Below are 15664 nucleotides of genomic sequence, written 5' to 3'. Positions count from 1 at the left end.
GCTGTAGGCCATCCTGCCTGAGCAACAGCATCACCTGCCAAAGCTGCCTGCCATCACACGCCTCCAGTTCAGGAAGAGTGACACACAGAGACAAAAAGCTTGGTATTTCCATCCTCAGTTCCAGAAGTCACTTAGTACTGTTCACCATATTTGGCCCCTCTTTCTTAGCTGAAGGAGATAAAAGAATCTGGGCATAAAAGAAGCTGTATGTTCCAATTCCTTGAATAATATAACTCTCTCTGCATTTTTCATAAAAGTGACTATCTTGCTTTGATAGCAGCCTCCTAGACAGCCACAGTTCCACTGTAGCTCCTTCCAAGCCAAATGTAGCTCTTCAGTCTTTGAAGATATTCCGAGATTGTGACAAAGCATCTTTCTTTGGGTCAAATAACATGAATAGATTGCTCCAATTCCTGTTCTCTGGAACACGTTGTAATTTAATTCTAGCTCATTTTCCCTGGCTCTCCAGTGATTTCTTTGGGAAGGTGGACAAAAAAATAAGTGTGGGCTAAAGGAAACAAGTTTAAAGCAAACAGTGTCTCTGCAGATGGTCTGAACTGGCTGTGAATTAAAATTTTTATTTGGCTTTTACAATAACCATTCTGAAATGCAAGTCCGTTGCTAAGGGCTCCTTCAAATAACACCTGTTTAAATCTGATCTGAATTTACAAAGTGATTTCTCTTGCTTGGGCTGAGCAATCTTATCTTCAAATGCGACTGAAAATTTTGAGGCAGACCACAGGTCTCCTGTGGCAGAGCTAAGGTCTCATGGCTTCTGGTATGGTCCTCAATGTCCTGCAAGCTGGGTCTCCAGGTGCTGTGAACAGGAGCAAAGGCTTCAACAGCAGAGTAGAGAAGGTGACGCACCCAAGGGCGGGGTTTCAACTGCAGTCTGTTTATATGAAGGTCACCCAGTCAATCCACTATAAACAGGTCTGTTGGGCTGAGGAATCAAAGATAGCCAGTTGTGAAAGCAGCTGAGTTATCCCTTTGGACATTTCCACCTACAAAATCTGGCGCACCTTCAACTTCTAGGAATCGGCTGACCTTGCACTTTCATTTTTTCCCTTCTGACAATCCCTGCTTAGTTTCTGGGAATACATTTGTCTTCTGATGTTAGACCTCATATAGAATCCATAAGATAATTTGCTACCTTTCAGCTTAAATCTCATTTAAGACAGACTATATCAAGAACGAAAAGGCAAAAAAAAAAGTCCTCTGTAATTGTTAAGAACCCATTAGGACCTCAGCTGCAAATTGGTGGTTTCTTCAAAATGGAGCTAACATTTTATATAGCTCTTTCAAAAAATTCAGCTTCAGAAGGCAGAAATATCCTTTCAAGCTACAATGCTAATTCACCATTGTTAATTAGGCCAGATACAGAGTAGGCACAAAGACATCTTTCTGCTTGGTTCCCATTAAAATCTACTAATGAGGCAAAGCACAAAAAAGCAACCTATACAAGATAGTGAGAGGGGAATTTTAATACAAAAGAAAAAAAAATAGAGAGAGAATCCCCTCCAAAACTTAATTAACTAACCATAAAGAAATGGTAATTGACGTGGGCTGTGGTATCTGTGTACATTTCATGCTCATGTCCTTGACTAGCCAAAGTGCTGACTTTTGGTTTTAGTCCTTTCTTGCTTGCAAATGTTCTGTTAAAGAAGAATGCTGTTTTCACACAGTGCATGTCATCTTGCAGTTCCTTGTGCTGTGATCTGTGCAATCAAAATATCTATAGGTTCATATGGACATTCTAGCAACAGCAACACCTACCTTGGGCAAGGAGTACTTTGGCAGCTTCATCTGTGCAAATGGACTCCTCCTATAAGAAACGTAATAATGTGGTCTTCCTCCTGATGTCAACTACGAGAAAAGCAGGAAAGTTACCATCAGGTTTTTCTTAATATTTTTTTTTTATTATCGGAAAGAATATCAGACAAAAGCTGTCAAGAGAAATACCACAGTGTGGTGGCAATGGCTTGAAACTGCAGTGCTGTTACAGCTGAGGAATAAATTTTGATCCAACTGGCAGCAGCTGAAAAAGAAAACAAGAGGAATCCCATTCTCACCAAAGAGAGACAAAGGCTAGAATCTCACGTAGAAACTTGTGAAAAGTGAAGTCTTGACTTCAACTGGGCCATTATGTCACCTGCTGATACCACAGCTCTCCTGTGCCTTACCAGAAAATTCTCTGTTCTTTGCTATCTGCAGAGCTGCCCTGCAGGCTGTTGGTTAGATCAGCAGATTGGCAGACATGAGGCTTGACTTCTATTGCTGCTTCCAGCTTTGGTTCCTGCGTGGCCCTGGACGAGCCATCACAGGTATCTGCTACGAGATCAGCTAAATATTCACAGGTATGGAGGGCAAGAGAAACTTGGTTGAATTGGCATTTTTGTGAATCTGACCATATATTTAAGTGCATAAATACTGATGGCAGACCTTGAAAATGCTGGGTTAGAGCAATGTGAGGTATCATTTTCTACCACCTATTAAAGGAGGGAAAAAGAAAGAAAAAAGCTCTCCATTTTCTCTGGCTTCCAGTACTGCTGAAGTATAATCAATATTTGTAAAGTACTTTGAAATCTTGGATGAAAGATACTGAAGAAAAAATATTCCAGGGGATTCTCCATGCAGAACTTTGCTTTAATTGCTTGATACCTGAGCTTATCAAGACTAAGTGTTTTAAAAGGCACGGCAGTAGTTTAAAATGCAAGATACACAGATACATCTGGTTCATACCAGATTAAGTAAAAGAAGCACTATTTCTCATTCTAAAGCTCTTCAGCTTTTTTTTTAAGGGAAGTGGGCAAAAGTTAAGGAAGAAAGGCCAGAAATATTTTTAATGGGAGAGCGTGAGTTTGTAAACAAAACAAGTTTAGTAGGAAAATAAACTCCCATTCCTTTACCCTAGTGCTTTTGAGCCTACTAATTCCTTCCAAATGGCTTAGTTGCAGAAAAGCCAGATGGAGATCAAGGAAGGAAGGGAAGGCTAGAGGGAGGGTGCTCATCTATTCTTCCAAGTAAACACAGCCTGGCATAGGGTTATTCCTCCTTTGAAGAACAGAAGGGATAACACCAGGTCCAGAGTCAGCCAGGATGGCTGAAGAGAAATACTCCAGCTCCTGTGTCACTCGAGCCACCAACACAGTCATCCTGGAATGAGAGAGCATGGCTAAACAGTGACGCACGCCCCTGTTTTCCCTGCCATATAAACATTTCCTTTTTGCCCAGACACATTAGGCACAGAAACTGTTCCGGAGCGTATGTCCCAGATTTATTTGTGGATTATTTAGACTGGTGTTTACGACTGAGTTCATTAACTGAAGCAAATTAGCAATCAACTAACCCAATGTAAAATCTCAATCCTCCCTCTTCCCTCCACTCACAAGCATGCTAAAATATAAACTGTCTGGAAGACCAGTTTAGTGCTAATGATCTCCAGTTCACCTCCACGTTCCCTACAATTATGTTGTTATTTTTTTCCTCTTCAGCTGACATTAAATGGACACTGGCAGCAGCCTAATGAAACCCACAGTGGTTCAAATCTATTCACCAGCTCTCACCTGGAACACAGCTTGCCTGAGTACATCCCATCTTCTGCCTTTTCACTGTAATCACAACTGAGGCATAACAATACAGCCTGATTACTCCTTTGGTGCTTTCCCTGACTCCCTCCCTTCTTTTGTATTTCCCTCTCATACTCTACAAAAAGCTTTGGTCTACTCCGTTGTAATAGCAGATGAGTGACACTTCCAGCTGGGGGGTTAAAGCAGTAATTCCAGAGTGCTGATGAGATTGCAGGGAGTGGCACAGAGCACTCCAGCACACGCAGTACATACTCCAGGCAGGAACTCTATGGCCCTACAGCGACAAGATACTAGAGCTTAAAGGAACACAGCTAGCATTGTAACAAACTGCCACAATCCATTCCATGCCTTTATGGATCCAGTGTTGTAGAGTAGTTGCAAACAAACACATATGCACACACATGCAAAGGAACACGAGAGAAAATAATAGAATATAGAATAATATAATATGAAGTAATAGAATAAATAAGAGAAGAAGGTGTTCTGCACCTGAACAAAGACATAATCACCCTGGACGATCAGGGAGTTATGGTCAATGTAGCCTGGAAAGGGTTTGCTGCGAGTGGCTTCACTGCAGTTCTGCATCTTGCAGGTGATGTACTGGGCGTCTGAAAGGAAAAGAACAAAAACAATACACTTGAGATCCTGAGCGCAGATTCTTCCTACTGTCATAAAACTGTTTGCTGAGGCAGCACTTTTGCTTCCCAGATTCATGTGAAGTGAATTGACACCAACCATTCAACACCACACAACCCTTCTTTCCCTTACATCCTTCGTAAATCCACTCTTGATTATTTTCTCCCTTTAAATTCTTTACCTGCCTCAGCCTCCCATCATTTCTTTCATTCTGCCCTAGATCAGACATCAGAGCTATACATTTTTACCAAGGGAAAGCCTTCTACGATGTATTTTGTATTTCCTATAGCACTTACACTCTGTAGAGTAATTCATATCAGCTTGGAAAGTACCTCAGACCAACTCCTATTCAGGGGTTTTACCTACTTCTCCACTGACAGTGCAGGTTGATGCACCCTGGCAGACCTGGGCAATCATTCCACATTCTCTTGTAACTAGAGGCCTTAGCAGCTGCAAATTAAATGGCCTAAATGCAGCCATCCACCTTGCAGCCATGCAAGCCATCTCATCCACTGTCACTATGTGGGATGTCCTCACCTCCTATTCTGAAGTACTGCAAGGTGCTCATCTCATAATCTGGCACCTGAAGAAAAACAATTTGAATTTCTTCATGGGTGCAATTTATCCTAGAATACAGAACCAGATTCTCAGTACTCTGGTTGCACTCTTTCAGATTCATTAAGAATTTGTACTTTGTTTTATGACAAACCTCATCCACACGAGGAACAATTTTGGCTTTTTAACATTAGTACTTACGTGATAGAAACACTACATTGCATTTAATGTTGGAAGTACTTCTAATCATTTTCCTTGGAGAGACACAGCCCCTTGTTTGATATAATTGCCACCTTCAGATCAGAGAAATAGCATTTTACACTGAAATAGAAATGGCTGGAACTTTACAATCTCGTATTTAATCTTGGTTTTAATTAAAACTATCATTTGACATTTCTTTCCTTGCTTCTAAGGGCTGTTGACTTCTGCTTGAAACAGACATGCAGGGTAACGAACCTTCAAGGAAGTTTGATGAGGGATGATTTTTCTCCAGCATGTGCAGAGTTCTTGGAATATATAAAGTGCTAAGTATTATTAGTCACTGCCGTTTATAACATTTTATGCTTTCGCAGCTCACTGCAAAACATTAATGAATACAGCCTGGGCAGCATGATCGAAATGCATTTCCCTTCAGAGGGACATGATTTTTTCCACATTAGCCACGAGAGGGCAGGGAACGACGTAATTCCCAGCCTGCTCATTCCAGTGAGCTCAGGAAAGTTCCCTCTGTCCCTCTGCATCTAGGAAGGAGGGGGACAGGGGGGCCGCAGCCTCTCCTGCCACCCAGCAGTGCTGTGTTGTGCAGCATGTCCCCTCCTTGTCCTAAGACAGAGTACTGAAAGGTCACAATAAGGTCTCCTCGGAGCCTTCTTCCCCAGGCTGAGCAACCCCAGCTATGTCAGCCTTCACAGGGAGAGGTGTTTCAGCCCTGTGATGATCTTTGTGGCCTCCTCTGGACTTGCTCCAACAGGTCCACAGCTTTCCTGTGCTGAGGGCTCCAGAGCTGGACACAGAACTCCAGGTGGGGTCTCTCACTGTCACAACAAGGTTCCTGAGTCAAGTTCGTGCCAATCCTGAGCTTCAGCAAAGCAGCCTCAGTTGAAATGGTCCTACTGCCACCTGAGCTGCTGCAAAGACTGGGTGGCTTTTCATAGATGGAATTGAACCACCAAGCATGGAGATAACACAGGATCAGACTTCTGTTTTCTACATTATTTCCTTTCCCCTCCCCATTGTTTTCTTTTACTTCCACTGGCACACCAGCTGTCTGGGACACACTAAGAGGAGAGACTCCACTGCCATCCTACTTCCCATGCAGAGGGGTTATCTAAGCTGAGAGCACAGGAAGTGTTTGCTTTTGGGACCAGCCAGCAAAGAAGATTAAGGAATCTCCTCCACAAGAGATTTTGAAGAGCAGGCCAGGTTGACATCCATTAGAGAAGACTGAGGTTCTTTCAATCCTGCTTTAATGGAGGAATGGGGACTATCCCTATTTCTGCTGGATTGCAGGAGTCTGGGCAGCAGTGATTGTACCATTGATGAAGATTTACTAAGGCAATTCTTGTGAACTTTTACAGTGCAATTCTCCATGGCTTCAATTCTAAAATGCCAGTAATAACTACTAAAGGGCAGAGCACTGAAATTGCTTAAGCTAATCTCCCAAACAGCCAACACCGAGATGTGCACAACAAGAAAAGCTCTTCTTGCTACAGGAGACAGGAAGAAGGAAAAGCAGGATTCTTGCAGTGCCTGGTTCTCACTTTTTTTTTTCCCAGGGGAAGATTTTCTGTGTTCACATTAACTCAAGGATTTTTTCCTTTTCATTCTCGTGGACATTTTATGTGACTCCATTGGCAGAGGTTTGTAATTTAGCATTAATTAATGTCAATTAATGTATTCAGTTGCTAAGCTCTGGAATTAATTTCATTAGTTTTCCTGCACAGATGTTTTCCCTGCCATAGGTAATTAGGACATCATGCTTTTCATTTCCAGAACCCTCACCTCCAACAAGAGCTGCTGTTTTTAATATACAACAACAAAGTCACACTGTGTCTGGAGAGGAGAACATAGCAACTTCCAGCTCTTACACCCCCAGACACTTTGATTTTGACAGGTTTAGATACCCAGAGTAGGAATCTTCTCAGGGAATGACAGCTTTTTCTAAAGAGGAAGCAAGAGAAGTCACAGAACACAAGAACGGAGGAGACATCTTGTACGGGAAACCTCTGAAAAAATTAATCTGTTTTAGTGGTGAAAAAGAATTGCAAATGCTAACACATAAAACAAGTTAAGAGGCAGGGGGACCCTGTGCCATGAAATATTTTAGTCTTTTCCATGCTGCATGCTCGTATGTTCTCAACGGAAATGGATCCAGCCTGTCCCAGAGACATTTCTTGGCTCAGCTGGTGGAGATGGAAGATTATTGGTGGTTACTGGAGGCTGGTGAGCCTCTGGAAAAGGGAGAGGTTTAGATCCCTTCCTAAAGCAGTGGGACTTTTTTCAGGATATTTTGTTGACAACTGCTTTTTTTTTTTTTTTGGATTAAATATCAAACCCTAATATCCATTGCTTCCTAGTGTAAGCTTGCATGTATATCTTCTGAAAACCTTATTTAATCATAGGGAGAGTCAGCAAAAATGGTCACTGTACTCTGCAAATGTATGATTTATATTTTTCTTGTCTTCAGTTCATTGAGGAATGGGTTTTTCCCTCTATCAATAAACCCACTGAGGACAAATCAGGAGTTTTATACAACGCAATCGATGATGTGTTTCTCTCACAGATTTTCTGTGGAGTATCGCAGTTCAGTACTGAGCAACTTAGATATTAAGGGGTAGTTTCTGCTTTGAAAGGCTGACTGGCATCCTGTAACTAATGAACCACAAGAACATGGTAGTAACACGTCACTGAAAGATGCAGGCCTGTAACCCCTCTTCCCCAGTGACTGATAATAGAAATCTAAGTTGCCTCAGCAGTCCAGGGACACCTTCAGCATTCAGAACCTCCCACGGCAATAAATTCCACAGTTTAATTAAAATTTTCTCCCATACTGTAATCTTTTTTTTTTTGAGAAACCCACAAAATGACTGTTCTTTATCCATTTCCATCTGGTCTGAATGTTGACTTGTGAAACATTCATGGTATGGGAATATGCTCATGACTCTCCAGGACTCAGCAACTGCAAAGCAATTAACCAGTAATGAAGATCAGTGAAACGAAACCATCCCATTTACTAACTACTCACAAATATGGTTTTATCCTGCTGCTACTCTTTCTTCATTGCATGTCAGCATCAGAAATCTTTCTTTACATAGGGAAGTATATCCTCTGCCATTTCTGGCATAAAGATGTAATTAGAGAAACTAACAGATGTCATTCTCCAGGACAAATACTAATCATGATCAGGAAAAAACACTAATCACAATCAGGAAAAAAAAAATCACTGCATGGGTTTAGGGCACTACAGGAATTAATTCATCACTGTAGCTATGTTAGAAAAAGATTGCCAGGCTAGGTTGCCTACTCATTTTTTCCACAACAGTGATTATTTTATTCTTCCCAGCAATTTTCTGTGAAAAAACAGAAATTAAAGTGCTAGTGCAACTTTGTGATTCAGACACTATTGGCCAGATGCTCAGCCCTTGTGGATCAGCAAGCAGAACATGTCTGCTGGCCCCAGGTGAGACTTTGGTCTTACCTGCATCACAGAAGCACCTAAATTACCTTTCAGTAAGAAAAGTTGCTGTGTAAATCAGGACAGCAGAAGAAAGGCAAAGGATGCAAAACTACTTTTGAAATATCAGGAGCTCTCTAAATTTTTGCCAGCACATTAGAAAACCCCTTAGCTTCTTTCATCCACACTTAAAAAAAAAAGCTATAAATAAATTAATGTCTTATCTACAAAAGCAAATGCATGTCTCATAAATGCAACAGTTGTTTTACTGTTTTCCTGTCTATGGAAACTGTCATTTAGACATCCTCTGAGTCAGTTTTGCCATTCTCTGCAGGGCCAGCAGGTACCCAGTTAGTTTCCAAATGCCTTGTAGGAATCCGTCTTTCTAATTTGCACCAACAGTCTGGATTCCTCAGTAGGCACCACCTGAATAAAAACTACCTCCCATATAATTAGCTTGAATCAGGCCTTACTGGGATAACCCTACCAAGCTCAAATCAGATAAGCCTGTTAATTTTAGGATCTTGAGTATTCTTTACAAACCTGAACCCCACATGTCATTAAGTTTATACCTTCTGAAAGCACTTCAAGTTGCATTTGAGAAAACCTAGATTTAACTTCCACCATCACCCTGCCTGTAAGAAAGAGAAGCTTATTGTGCAATTAAAAACAGTAGGGCGTTGACCTGAAGCCAGACAAAAAAAAAAATCACAATTCCTGCTGGCTTTGCTGGTTTGCCTTTGATCCTGTTCCAAAATCAAAGCAAAACACCAGGGACACCCAAGCATATAAATGGAAATGTGAGATAACATTCATATGAACTTCTTCCAACCAGAAAAATCAGTTTTACCACTATGCTCTCAGCCCTGGAGTGATATGGATTGGGCCTGAAGCCTTTAAAAATAAACAAAAGCATCACATTCCACGAGATGAAAATTTGCGTGGTGCTTTCCAAAACTTACACAACAGGATGAAAAACATAAATGGCAAAGATTAGCCCAGCAAATCTGTCTCCACCAATAGAACTAAATTGAGCAGGCTGTACTCAGTTTGTTCATCACTACCTGCACCCTAGTTTGATGAGATACAGTGTGTTCAGGAGTCCATCTTTTTTCTGGATCCCAAGGGGAAAAAAAGAGATAGGGAGAACATGCAATAAGGAACAACATTGCTATCCAGATCCTCAGCAGGTGTAAATCAACACACCACTGAAGTTATACTGATTTATGCCTGCTAAGAGACTCTTGTTTTGGCCTTGCAAACCTTTTACATGATGTACATAAGCACAATAAATTCAGTACACAGACAGACCACAATCAGGGAGCAGAGAGAGTTACTGGTGTTCTAGCAAGGAGAGCCCAATGCTCAGGTTGTTGCTCACAGATATTCTCAGACAATTCTGTCAGGGAGACCCTGTACCTTGCTGACATTTCTGCTTCTTCTCACCTAAAGTCACAGTTCTACTATTCAGCTTCTGCTGGAAAAGATACCAGCACAGAACTGAGGGGTTTTTTCTTATCTGTATTTAGTTCAGCAGGTTTTTGCTTATCCCTTTTATGTCCACTTTAGGATCTTTTATTTTATTGTACAGATTGTGTGGTTGTTTACACACTACTCCCCTTTCTTTGCTTTTTTTTCTCTCTGTCTTGTTTTTGCAAATCTACCTTTTCAAATTTAATTCCTTTATTGAAATTTTACACTTGGTTAACTCTCAAAAGAGATGTTCCAACTAAAGTAAAAGTAAGCAAAAGCAAGAACATTGAAAAAAAACCAAAACCATAAAAACTCAAGAAAAATTATTTGCAGATTACCCTCAGTCTGGAATAAAGGTATCTTTCTTACTTCAGCACACTTCACTACATTATCCCACTGGTAGAAAAACACCTGCTCCATTCCAGAGGTTTGTTCATCCTTTGGAGGGTGATGATTACTTCGTGCAGGAAAAGGAGACTGATTAAATTCTTGAAGAAAGGTCTAATAGACAAGAGACCTGTACATACCAAGTTGCTCATGGTAACTACAGTAATGGACCATGTGCACACTCTGTCTTGGCCTTAAAATCCTGTGATCTGCAGTGCTTCCAAATACCTGGCAAAAAAATGCTGTGAGATGTTCCAAGGTTACTGCTTCCAGCTACCCACCACAGTCCTGTAGGTAGAGACCAGCACTCCTTGGAACAAGGGGCAAAACAGAGCACACACTTACAGAAAATCCAACACCTTATATCACCAATGAGATGAGCTGGGGACCTCCTGATTCATTACGAGAAATTTCATCCAAATGACTGATTTGCAAGAAGGGTCACCACTGGCTGAAGGTTTGACACCACTGATATATTTGTATTTGTAGTCCTGACACTGAATAAACTGAAAAACTTCAGTTGTACTCCCTCACAACTCAGCCAATGTAAGTTGCAGAATCTGTTAGTGGTGTTGAGTTGATGAAATTTGTTATTCCCCGATATATTCTTTTTACTAATATGCCTGACTCCTCAGTGAAGCCAATTTCATCTACCTGTTTCTTGGTTTCCACTTAGAGAGCTAAAATGAAGACTATTAATTTGTCAGGAGCTCAAGAAGTGTTCTGCAGAAACGTGCTACAGCTGTGCAAAATGCTCTTATTTCAGCCTAGGAACACAAACAAGACTGTTCAAGGCATTTGGAGCATGGCACTTTCTCTGCCCACTGTGAGCTGAATATCCCTCAAATGCATCACCAGAATACAGCTCCTTAAACATCACTTGTAGTGCTTCATCTCAATGACCTCAAATTTTAATGACTTCTAACAGCAGTATTTTGTGCTGAAATAGGCATTGTCCTGTTAGAATTATTTCCTTCTTATTTAGCACATCACAAGAAATAAAAAGCCTCACGTTCCTAGCCTTGCTGCCACATCAGGTAAGTGAAATTGAAGGAGAAATAATAATCATAGATCACAAATTATAAGAAATAGAGATCATATGTTCTTTCAGTGTCACTAATCCTGCATATCTTGAAATGAAAAGACCTTTAAAACTTTATGGTTTCTATCGCAACTGTTTCTTTTCAAAATTCATCTTCCAAAAAATTCTCTTTCAAGCTAAATTTCCATAAGTTAAAAACCAGATTGCCTTACAATTAACTCTTCAGGTATTCTTTAAGTTTCCAATGACAAAATGCACATTTTAAGTAACACCAGTGTATTTGAGGGTACAATTCAAGGGAGAACTTCATCCATTTAAAAAATAATTAATTGAAGGCATCATTAATACTTATGTATTGCAAATGGTAAAAACCTTCTTGTTATGTTGCAGGAAAACTGCTATTTACTGAGGAAACAATATGGAATTAAAATGACTGGATCTCTGGCAGCTGGGCTTCTAGTGTGATGCCTGCCTGAGGCAATCCAGTGTTATGGAAAAGAAATCCATGGAGAAAGATCTGCAAAGGCAGTGGAGCTCAAAGATAAACCTTGAGAAAGCCTGGATGGGAGGAGAAAAGGCCAGCAGGTGGCTGAGGGTGCCTGAGAGAATTTACAGCCAGTTAGGAGAATATTTTGGAGTTGCAGGTATAGGAGGCTCCTGGAATACAGAAAAAAAAACAACCCAAAACCAAACTAAACAAACAAAAAATCAAACACCTCAAGAGGCAAAGCAGGGAGGGAAAGAAGCTGATGAAAGTGAAGGACAACGACAGGACATTCAGTAACAGTGAAGAATGCACTTACACTGGTCATTAAAAGGTTTCTAATGTGAGAGAAATTAGGTATTTTCAAAGGTAGTACCTAAGGCAGAGTATCCCTGGTCTGCTAAAGCTATAAAGCCATGAACAAGGTGATTTTATTTACTGTGTGAACAAACAGCAGCTAGACTTTGTGACCCAGGAACTTCAATGTCATGTTCCCATCAACAAAAATCATAAGAAAAAATAAAAGTGTTGTGTGTAGTAACTCCAGTTACTGCTTATCACCTATTCTTCCTTACCATGCCCTCAGCTGCTTTCACAGCCTGATAAACCCAACTTTTTGCCTTGCTGGAAAGGCTTCTCTTCTGACAGACCTAACTTGCAGCAGCCAAACTCATACTAAATGAGTGAATCACTAAAAGGAAGTGAGATTTCTATCATCATGTTGCATGGTTACAGCAATAAGAGGAGAGCCCAGTATACCACAGTATCTGGAAGGTGATGTACTTACGACCATCCACTGTCCTTGCCTCCAGGTGCACAAAGTCAGGCTCTCTTCCATTCCCCATCATAGACCTGTAAAAGACAGATTGAGACAAGGGCATTAAAAACAACATATACCATGAATGGCTGAGATATTACTTTCCAAGGAGATCCTGTTTAGCCGGACAGAAACTCATACTCACAAATAAGAACTGAAAATTTTGAAAGAATTTTGGAGTTTTCCCTAACATGAACTTGAATACTTTGAAGAAATTCTACCATTTTATCTAATCAATGTCATTGTACGTATGACTTCTTTATTTATCACCCCTTTACCTCACTTCTTTCCACCTGGAGACTTGTTCCTGTTCTTGTTGGCACCTGAAATTTTGGTGTTTCTCCTGGTTTGGTCAGAAAGATGCATTTCAGTTCAGGGTGGGATACAGAAGACTTTAACTGAAGAGATAATAGTATTTGCCAGCATACTAATTATAGCTGTTCCCTTATATTGGACATTTTATGCACATTTGCTTTATTGACACGCTTAATGATCAATGTTCCCTCATTAATTAAGAAGTTTTAAAAACTCATTTCATCCTGAGACATTTTATCACTTCTGATCTAATAAAAACAGTGTTCCATTAATAAAAGAAACATCACATTGAAAATGACTGTTTGTTCCCTCTGAATTAACAAGTAACAAAGACATTGAGGAGTAAGGAGTTTGTGGAATTAAGTTTTGCTTCCATTGTTGAGGTTCCCCTGGACTGGCAGTGTTGGCCTCATCAATTCCCTGGAAGAGTCCAAATGGCCAGTGGTTTGATGGGCAGCCTGAATTATGGAGTACTGACTGCAGCATGTGCCAATCCCACTGTACAGAAGCCTCAGCAGCATCTCTGACAATCAGCCTTGTTTCTGGTCCTGATCCTATCATCCAAGTCATAATCCCGGATTAAAGCTAAGGGTTAAACAACCAGTTTCTTTTTAGCTGCCTGACCTCCTAGTTAATAGAGGCATGAGGGAAGACACACATTCATTTCCAGTGATAAGCAAATTAGATGTTCTCTTCAAAGCCCCATTATTTTTCAGGAAATCAGAAGAGAGATTCAAACAGTGATTTAGACCTTAATTCAGTTCCCACTGACTGCAATCAGAGGAACCTCCAGTGCTTAATCATCATGTGCATTAACTAATAACTATTATAAAAATGTTAACAATAACAAGACTGTGTCCTGATTAATCCTTACCTTTGCTTGACAAAACATGTAGCAATTCACTAGGAAAGGTTTTGTTCTCCTTTGTCAGGGACTGAAGTTTCAGAAAACAGTCTGAGCCAGCACTGCTTTTACCTCTTCTTCATTTTTAATAAATGGAGAGCCATTTTTAATCAGTTTATGGCAAGGTGTTATTCCCCTAAACATTCGACTTCCACTTAAAATCTCTGCTTCCTGGTAACTGACACCAAGTGAGGGGGGAAGGAAGCATTTTCCTGGGGGATTTTTATTATGTCTGCCATGATCAGCAGACTTAGCACCACCATGCTGGGCCTGCTCGCTACAATTCAGTTCAAGATAGACAGATGCCAGTGACAAACAGCTCTAAAAAAACTGCAGAAGGACAAAGTTTGCATTATGGCATATCTCCTCTCTATTCTTGTTTATTTAAGTGGGCTTTAAATACTAGAACTGGAACACTGGAATAGCCCACTTGGAACTGAGCTATTGCAGAGGACACAGCACAGCTTTGTCAGTTCATTCCTCCTCCTGACCTCACACACCTCCGTGGGGATGTGAACTCTCCAAAGAAACAAGGAATATATTCCACAAATTTGAACATTTTGTCATTTCAGAGCACAACAATGGTGTTCATCCAGCAAAGAACCTGCTGCCCTAGTTAAAGCATGTGAGTGTACACTCAGTTTCCTCCTCACAGAGCTATTCTGACCCCAAGAAAAACCTCTTTTGCATCTTCTCAGGCAAAGACAGCCAATTTTATGAGCCATAATTTACATCAAACTCTTAGGTGTCTTAAGAGCAGCATATAAAGATCTGGACCCCTGAAGCCCTGAAAGTAGTCACCTGCATATGGCTTAGTCTCACACTACAACAGCCAGTATTGGTGCTGTAGAAGCTTCAACTCAAGGCAGAATTAAGCCATCAATTGTCCCAAGGGGGTACAGAACAAGGATGGCTGACACAGGACTGGTGATAAACCTCCAGGACTTCCTTTCTTTTGATATCTGCTAACTCCTGCGATTTAGAAATGTGATGACAAAGTTGAAAACTAAGGTCCAGAGGAGGAAATTCCTGAAGTCAAATAGGACATCTGAGGTATAGTCAAGAGCCATATCCATGTCTTCCTATCTGCCAGATCTTTCTCCCTACCTTAGAAAATACACATTTCATTGCTTTGATATATAATAGGCTTAATTTATGTGTGACAGCACAAGGTCAGTCATAATATTAAATGACATAGTCAGGCCCATAATATTAAGTGACAACATGAACAATCAGCTGTAAAGAACAGGCAAAATACAAATACACATCTGCTCAAATCAATATTAACTGTACAGAGCTGACAGCCAGAAACCTATCACTTCCATCTGGATTCTGCTGAGAATGCTTACTGACCGGGATTTTTGTAATGTCACTTTTTTTTTTTGGATGATGCTGTCTTGTTCCATGGTAGACCTGGGATATTGCTCTATACATCCCTCCATACCACCTGAAAAGCCACATAAATTAATACCATTCTCACCCAGTTATACATTACAGATATTTAACTCTGAACTAATCTCACTCAACTCTCTTTGCAGGCAGAGAGGTGAAACAGGCATTTGCACTGTGGATCAGCTGAACAGTGTTAGATAGGACTTTATGAGAAGAATTTATCCTAGAAAGGCCTGTTCCTCTCCATCGAATTTAAGATGTCTGGACACTACACTAGAGACACCCACATGTGATCACATAAAGGTCCCAAAGCAGGAAACAAAACAACCTGAAATATGTTTATTACCTAATTTTAAAAACACAAATTACAGATGAGCTATGGATTGCAATTAAAGG

The 15664-nt window shown here is 40.6% G+C and overlaps 1 protein-coding gene across 2 annotated transcripts in view; it reads right to left on the bottom strand.

The window, feature by feature from the left end:
- SORCS1 (sortilin related VPS10 domain containing receptor 1) overlaps window positions 1–15664 on the bottom strand; it is a 262935-nt gene that overhangs the window by 63730 nt on the left and 183541 nt on the right. For both annotated transcript variants that reach the window (XM_032116057.1, XM_032116058.1), the window contains exons 6-8: window positions 12628–12692; window positions 4080–4198; window positions 1777–1866 (exon numbers count right to left, since the gene is read on the bottom strand). In XM_032116057.1, coding sequence (XP_031971948.1) covers window positions 1777–1866; window positions 4080–4198; window positions 12628–12692 — 274 coding nt within the window. The remainder of the gene's footprint in view (window positions 1–1776; window positions 1867–4079; window positions 4199–12627; window positions 12693–15664) is intronic.

The sequence above is a fragment of the Corvus moneduloides genome, chromosome 8, assembly GCF_009650955.1.
Source record: "Corvus moneduloides isolate bCorMon1 chromosome 8, bCorMon1.pri, whole genome shotgun sequence".
In the NCBI taxonomy this organism is placed as follows: Eukaryota; Metazoa; Chordata; class Aves; order Passeriformes; family Corvidae; genus Corvus; species Corvus moneduloides.
The sequence above is the reverse complement of the archived record's forward strand: the minus strand, read 5'-3'. Positions and strand labels throughout refer to the sequence as shown.